At 36.9% G+C, this 8,629-nt stretch overlaps 1 protein-coding gene across 1 annotated transcript; it reads right to left on the bottom strand.

Moving 5' to 3' along the window:
- Positions 1 to 679: 679 nt before the first annotated feature.
- On the bottom strand, positions 680 to 1,210 carry LOC138881445 (uncharacterized). Its single transcript, XM_070161670.1, has one exon. The coding sequence runs from the start codon at positions 1,208 to 1,210 to the stop codon at positions 680 to 682; it is 531 nt and encodes a 176-aa protein (XP_070017771.1).
- Between the last annotated feature and the right edge of the window lie 7,419 nt (positions 1,211 to 8,629).

Genomic DNA, 8,629 nt, shown 5'->3' with positions numbered 1-8,629 from the left:
CAAGCTTGTCCCATAACTATTGTCTTGGCATCAATTCATTATATGCATAGATCACAACGAGCAACAATATTTTATGACTACTAGGGTCTTCCACTTCACAATGAATAAATTGAGCATCTACTTCCAGTATTTGGAGCTGAATATAAGGTTTCAACAATAGCCAAATACGACCATTATAAGCATGGTCATAATTATAGTGTGCTCTCCAGTCCTTTGCTATTTTCTGTGTAATTCTTCTAGCTTTATTCACTTTAACCCTTGTCTCAACTATTCCATTAACTCTACTTTGTACTTTTTCAAAAAGAGAGTCATCTCCTTATGTTTAAAAGGCATATTAATCCCTCTAATATTCCAAGTACTTATAATCATGGGGGTATGGGATGGTCATGCCCACCCTGCCCTACATCAGATGAGATACAACCTTGAGTGAGTACCTCAAATCTGTTAGCAACACCAATGTGGCTGGTAGAACAGCCAGCTTGTGCCTGCTCTTCCAAACCTCCCTCGGCCACTCTTTTACCTTACCTTACATCTTTCCTAATTGTTACTGATAGTGCTGAAAATTCACTCTCATCCAAATCATTTCCTATTTCTTGTGAGACTATTACATTGTCCCTTTTTGCATCAGTATGTGTAGCAATAATGGTTGGTTCATTTATCTTGCTATTCACATCTTTTGTTACCCATTTGTCTCTTGGGCTTTACTCTGTTTGCATTCCTCAGTAGTATGCCCAACATTTGCATAGTCTATGCAATATTTTGACTTCCAGTCATATTCAATACCTTGGTGGATAACCCCTACTGGAGTATGAATTTCAATGTCGCTTGGCAGGAGGTGAGAGATGTCTGCTTCTACTAGAACTCTAGCAAATGAAATACGATCCATCTCAGCTATATTCATATCAGTGTACATAGGTTTGCTTACTACACTGGCTAATTTGCTAAGTACCTCGGTAGACCAATATCCAACTGGTAAATTTGGAAATCTCACCCACAGTGGGATTACATTTAGGCACTCTAGATCAAAAACAAAATCAATCGACCAATTCTTCAATATGAATGGCTTTTTATGGAAGGTATAGGGACCAAATTGCATGACTCTATCCCTATCATCCATTGAATCAAATCTGAAAATGTAGTAGCCATCATCATGATATAGAATTTTTCGTTTATTAACAAAATCCCAAATATTTTCAACATAATTCTCCATGGATTTGAAATAGTATTATCCCCCAGAACATAACCAATGAGAGAATTACTCCAATGTTCATGTTGTTCCTTAATGTCCTCATCTACAATCGTCACGATAAATGTATCCCCGTTCAGATCTGGAGGTATGTATGTAAGCGCCTTACCCATTTGGGAGTTTCGATTTCTCTTATAAGCTTTCTCCTACACTTATTTGGTTTCGTGTTCCATTAGCACTGGTTTTTGAGGCATAACTAGAAAATTTGTTGTGGACTTAGCTAGATAAGAATATTGGAGCCGGCAGGGAATCTCTTTCCCTACTCTACGTGTAGCTCGTTTCCCATCTAAATTGAGTTGATGCTCGTTCCCCTCTCCCTATTCTAGTTCTTCATGTATAGTTTGAAATTGAACTAGAAGAAAATCCCAAACGTGAGTGGTTTTGCATGCGCCGGTATAGCAGTGACCGATGTTTCTAAGCTCTCTAGTGGTGTTAGAGTGCTGGTGGCTGGAATTGTCATGATGCTCGTGCACATTAGCATTACTCACTTAACGTGCGCCGAGAGAAACAATCCCTAACCTGGAGGTATTATCAGCACATATTACTATTTTTCAATTTTTGCCAAAATGCTTCAACTTATCCTGCGGCCTCCAAATCTAAATGCGGACACACGCCTAAGTCCAAAGTTACCATACGAAGCTGTTGGAATCATCAAAATACCATTTTGGAGTCGTCTACACAAAAGTCAAATTTCAGGTCAACTCTTACCGCTTAGGCTTCTAAAACAAGAATCTTTCTTCCAAATTAACCTTGAATCATCTGAAAACTAAACTCGGCCATGCGCACAACTCATAACATAAAATACGAAGCCGCTCGAGACCTTATGCCTCTTAACAGGACGTTAATTCTCAAAACAACCGGCTGGGTCGTTACACAAGTGCAATCAAGCCCCCAAAAGCCACTCTCAACTTACTTTAAAGACACTTTGGCAGGTTCTTTTGGGGAACAAATAAGGACAAAGGCAAATATTTACTAGAATTATTGGGAAAACCTGTTTTCCAAAAGATGAAGGTGGTATGTACATTTGAAACATGAATGATATATCCACTACCTTAGATATCAAAATATGGTGGAGACTTAGAACTCAAGATTCATTGTGGGCAGAATTTATGCAAGCAAAATATTGCTAAAGAGTCCATCTAGTTTCTAAGATAGGGACTTTTAACTGTTCACATGCCTGGAGACAGCTTATGACTGTAAGAGATCAAGCTGGAAATAATATAATATTGAAAATTAATAGGGTAGATTGCATTTTTGGTGGGATAAGTGGTCAAAAGAGGTGCGCTAGCTAGAATAGTCTCCGACTCTACTAGAAGATCTATGGTTAAAGTGAAATACTACATCACGGATGGAATATGGAATTCGGGAAAATTAAGAAGCTTTATGTTTGAACATCTAGTGCAACAGATTAATAATATTGGCATAGGATACAAAAATCAAGATGATTATTCAATCTAGAATGCAACTCAAGATGGACAATTGACAAACAAGCCTGCTTGGAAAAGCATTAGATCTTCTAAACAGAAAGCCTCGAGCTAAGCAAGGTATGTCATAATTATATTCCTTTTAAAATATCTTTCTTGGTCTGAAGTTTTTATCAAAGAAAATTACCTTTTGATGAGATAATAATAAAGTCTGGGAACCAATTAGCATCTAGATGAACTTGTTGTCTGAGACCAAAATGTGATATCATGCATCATGTATTTGTTGAGGGAGAAGTTGTTTGTCATACTTGGTGGAAATTTGGAGCTTCTTTGGGAATTAGGCATCAGACATGGCCTATAAGGGAGTTTTAAAGGAATGGAGGTAAGTGAAACCTATGAATAACATTCACAAAATGCTTATATAAATTATACCAATATGCATATGTTGGGAAATTTGGAAAAGATGGACTGCTTGTAAATTTGAAGATCAAAAGAAAATGATATTTTCAAAAATAGAGTTATAGGTTTACTGGAGTTTTAAAGCTTCTTTGAATATTGCTTTTCAAAAATGTAAAATAGAAGGTACTTGGTTGTAGATATGTGATACCTTTGAAAGACTAAAACCTATGGTTCTATGCAAGAAAGTGATGTGTATCAAGTCTGATGCTAATAGAGTCAAAATAAATACATATGGTAGTTTCTTGAGTGAGAATAGTAAAGTAGGAATTGGCGGCACAATTAGAGATAGCACAAGGGAGTTAATCATAGCTTTCTCTGTCAAAACTCAATGTTGCTCCAACAACCAAGATCAAGCACTTGCAGCAATGTATGGTGTAAAATGGTGCACTCAAAATGGGTTCAATAGATATGACATGGAAATGGATTCTCTAATCATCACCAACATGATTAGAAATGGTGTAAAATGTATATATATATATATATATATATATATATATATATATATATATATATATATATATATATATGTATATATATATATATATATGTATATATATATATATATTTTGGAATATATGTATGTATATATATATACATATATATATATATGTATGTATGTATGTATTCAATGGTAAATACCCATTAACATTACACCCATTTAGGTTCACAACTTTAGTATTTAAAACTAGCTATAGAATCCAAGAACAAAGCAATAAATAAAGTCATAAAGGTTACAAAGATGAAAAAATTCTCTCTTCAAAATCTTCCAAAATAATGGTGTATTCAATGCTCAAAGTATAGCCTCTTTTTTAGACAAGATGTCCCACAAAAACCCTAGTTATTCTATTTATGATGGGCTAAAAGTCGAGGTCAAAAAGTTACAAATATAACCCTGCAGATCAAGTCTGCGACTGCAGATTGGGTCGCAGAACACTTTTGCGGCCCGCATATCTTCAATTCCTTCGCAGAGTTGATTGCTCAATTGTCCAGTTTTCTATCGCACTTCTGTCACGTTTTTCGCATATTGATTTCTCGACCGCATTTGGTACTGTATAATCATTTTCACAGAAACTCTCTTTGCATGTGTGCGATAATTATGTGGTACGCAAAAGCGTTATGCAATCGCACAATCGATCACAAAATCTACTCACAAAACTGGGGCAGACTGCTTGTTACACCCTATGTTTTCGTATGTTAGAGTATCCGTAAGTCAATTGATGTAAGCTCAAAAATGAGATAAACTTTGAAAGTACATAAAGTAAGTTAATCCTTTTATAATGGATGTTACAAATCTTTATGATCATGAATAACGAGTACCAAAAGGGTTAGAAAGATTAGGCGCTAAATGAATTCAAGAAAATAAGTTTCATCGAATGTCGACAAGTTTGGAATGTTATAACCTATACTTTTGGGGTGAGACAAGGGTGATTAACATTATGATGAAGTTATGTTATGAGTTATTTTAGTCGTATGATAGTCGTGTGTTATGTTTTTTAGTCAAACAAGTTGTGGAACAAAAGTTGGAAAAGGTCATCACAAGTTACATTCAAAAATGAGTTGAAACTTAGGTTAAATGTAGCTAAGATTTTCTCCCAACATACTTTGAATCAAGGGATGATCTAGATATGTAATTTAATATCTATGAGTCTAGGTTTCAACTCATTAAACTTTTTATCAATACGATCTCGTAGTATAGAGATATTCGCACTTTCGCGAGACCGCGCAGCTAGTAGGTGACAAGTAGGTGCATCACCTACTTGCCAAAAAGAGAGGCCTCAACTAAGTCGGTCAAGGGGGGAATTTTAAGGGATTATAAACTTAGTTATTTCACCTATATTTCAGACCAAGAAAGCCTAATTGAATCCCTGCAACTCCTCCCCAAAAATCCCACACAAACCCTAGGGTATTCCGGGTGTTACGACGCGATTCTAGTGCTGAAAAGTCTGGACAGCTTGCTAGTTTTTCTTTCTCCTTCTTGTAGCCGTGTTGAGGAACTAATTTTTGATGAAAGAGTACCAGGTTTCATGGGTTATACTCAGTACAAGGTAAGTTTATGCTTCTCCTTCCATTATGTATGCGTTTGCGAGTTGTAACTCGATCGTAAAGAATAGACCTAGCTAGTTTCGAAAGAATGGTATGTTGTTTGTTCTTGTGTAATTGTTGGCTGGTTGTAAACTTATTTTTAAGATGAATTCATGGCTGGTTTATTGGATAAGAGGTATAATGATGTACTTTTGGTTGTATTTCCCAATTTGAAGGAAAAGACAAGTCGAAACGTGTTTAAGTAAACTGAAAAATTAATTTTGAGTTGATGAACTTGTGGGAATATTTTTGGGCTGTTTCGTGTTGGTATTGGGTTGTCTCTTTTACTACTATTTTTATGGAGTTTAGAGAAGGAAGGTTGTAGATAAACACCACATAATGGCAAGGTTGTTTGTTGGTCGTTCGTCGTAACATTTTCGGGTTGGTTGACACTATTATGGTTGTCGTGTTGTGTATGAAGTAATAGGGGTATGTTGGGCTGTTTGTGATTATTTTGACTAGTGTGAAGTCATATATATAGGGGAGGTTCTGTCCGTTTCATTGTAAAATAGGTTGTGGTCGATACATAATAGTTACGACGCTTAAACGATAACGAGAGTGTCATTTCTCTTATTGTAGACTAAGGAGCCGTGAAATTGCATAGCTTGAGGTTGGGAAGAATATACAAGGTATGTTAAGGCACTTACTTCTTTCTTTTGGCATGATCTAAAGTGACATGAACATAAACGGTACGCTAATTCATAACGGATCTACTCCTAGAAACTAAGGTTGTCCATGTTGTTCTTTCCTTATAAAGTTATTCTAAACAAGTGTGTATGATCCTTAAATCCCACTAAGGTTCATATTGATGGTAGGTATGTCCATAATGTTAATTGAAGGTGCAATGACCTTACATCACTGTGAAATGGTTAGAACGTGATTCCATGAGTCTAGCATGCATTATATATATGTATCTATTTTACTCTACCGAGCCGCGCTATAGTCGGCCGGGTATGGCACCTATTGTGAAACCACTGATCAGTTGGGTTTACCAAGCTCCACGTGGTCGGGTACAATTCTACCGAGCCTTATGATGGCCGGGTACGTTGTTATCGAGTCCTCTTTGAGGCCGAGTACGATATGATGATGATGATGCCCACAGAGGCGAATGTTTTTAAAAAGGTTCATGTATATATATGTATTATGCATTTCATGTCAGTATCCCCCAGAGGCACTCAGATGTTACAGGTTGTATCTCCTTTATCTCTCTTTATATTACTGTTCTTGTTTATGCTTTCCTACCTTACATACTCGGTACTTTATTCATACTGACATCTCTTTTGCCTGGGGATGCTGCGCGTCATGCCCACAGGTCCCGATTGATAGGTTGACAGTCCTCCTAGTAGGCTATCAGCTCAGTGAAGGTGTTGGTGCACTCCACTTGCTCCGGAGTTGCCTAGTTTGTCACTATGCTTTGGATATGTATTGATTGGTATGGCGGGGCCCTATCCCGATCTTTATGATTTTATGTACTCTTAGAGGCTTGTAGACAGATGTCAGGTGTAGGGATACTTGTATGGCCTTGTAGGCCTATGTTTTTAGTTTACAAATGGTCATGTCGACCTTGTAGGCCCGTATGTCACATATATAAGTTTGTATATCATTTTGGGTCTTCATATGTTGAGTATTCCCTTATGTTTTATTCTTGTTATCTCATGACCGGTTTCTGGCTCATTTACTCATGATAGTATGATAAGAAAGATATGTTATGTTGGTACTCGGTTGAGTAAAGCACCGGGTGCACATCGCGGCCCTCTGATTCGGGTCGTGACAAAAGTGGTATCAGAGCAGTTCTGTCCTAAGGATTCTACAAGCCGTGTCTATTACACCTCCTTTTTGCGCGCCCCGCCCCGAAGGGTTAAATGCGCAAGGGGAGTTTTTCCAATTTAAGTGACAATATTCGAAATGGGATTATTTATTTAATTCAGAGTCGCCACTTGGGAAAGGTTTGGTTTTTGGTGTCCCAAGTCACCGGTTTATCTTGAATCCCAAATCGAGGAAATTTTCGACTTTTCCAAATGAAGTCTGCGAACCAGAAATTCTAAGTAAGGAATTCTGTTGACCCGAGGGAAGGTGTTAGGCACCCTCGAATCCCGTGGTTCTAGCACGGTCGCTTAAATTGTTATAATGGCTAAATATCTGATTTAAATACATGTTATGACTTACGTGCTTTTATTAAGTTTAAACCGCTTTTATTATTATCATTTATTTTTATAGAATTGCAACGTCGTGAAAATGCATCTCGAACCACGTCACAATCAATGCACCCGTAGTTGTTAACACATTTCGACTCCGTTGAGATTTGAATTTGGGTCACATCAATGTGCACCCGTGTTTAAGAAGGTTAAATCATTAAAGGCGCGCCTAAAGCAACTAGCGTATTGTTATTTTGGGAAGGCCGTAAAATTCGCTAAACGGCCTGTCCCGAATTCTAAGTATTTTAATATATACATTTAGAGGGCCCCGCAGCTTGTGCATTTTGTTTGTCGAGGCTCGTCTCATTTTATTTAAAAGGATAAACCTGCAGTGACTACATCTTTACTATGTTCAGTCTAAAATAGAAGAAGGAAGATACATGTCAATTCAAGTATATGCTTTGGGCCTAATTCTTATCAATTTCTGATTAATTATTTATAAAGTAAAAAAAACTTCATACTTTATGAGAAATGTTCTAATTTGACAAAGAAATTACATGACAAAATGCTATGCTTATATCCAAAACATCTCTTGAATTGAATTCAAACTAGACTCATTTAGGCTAGATTAAGGGAATTAACCCACTAGGCATTATTACCACTGGGGGTTCGAACGTGCTCCTATATACTGCCTAGCGGGTCCTGATGAAAGAAACTAAAATAAAACAGAACATCATTGTGTAAGGTGGAAGTATTCTATCCTATGCATATCATTATAGCTAAACAAGAATCCGGTCAGTCACTATGTCAAATATTTGTACATTCTACGTACTGTACCATTACTTAACTCATATCAACAAACAACTATAAACTAAGATACAAGAGGCTAAAACTCAGTTAAGTATTAACTAACTAGATTTTTTTTGCTATTGAATTACACACTAATCAATTTATACAAAGAAATCAATAGACCATGAGCATTACGAACAGACATTTAAACTTCTTCTAACTCCTTTCATTTCATGCTTTCGAACTGTTACAGTTTACACCAACATGGGACTTGAAATGTGTACCTGGAATGCTGAAATGCAAAGAGGAAGAAGAGAATAACAGGGAAGATCAGCAGCAGCAGGAATCAGAGTAACAGCAGCAATCAAAACAACACAGCAGAGTAGATTCTATTGCAAGAGGTGGAACTATAGTTGAAGAGAAAGCAGCCAAATGAAGCAGCACACAGTGTGGTGGAAACAAAACTCCAGACAATCCAATTCCGAGATATACCA

The sequence above is a fragment of the Nicotiana sylvestris genome, chromosome 11 (genome assembly GCF_000393655.2).
Source record: "Nicotiana sylvestris chromosome 11, ASM39365v2, whole genome shotgun sequence".
NCBI classification, from domain to species: domain Eukaryota; kingdom Viridiplantae; phylum Streptophyta; class Magnoliopsida; order Solanales; family Solanaceae; genus Nicotiana; species Nicotiana sylvestris.
The sequence above is the reverse complement of the archived record's forward strand: the minus strand, read 5'-3'. Positions and strand labels throughout refer to the sequence as shown.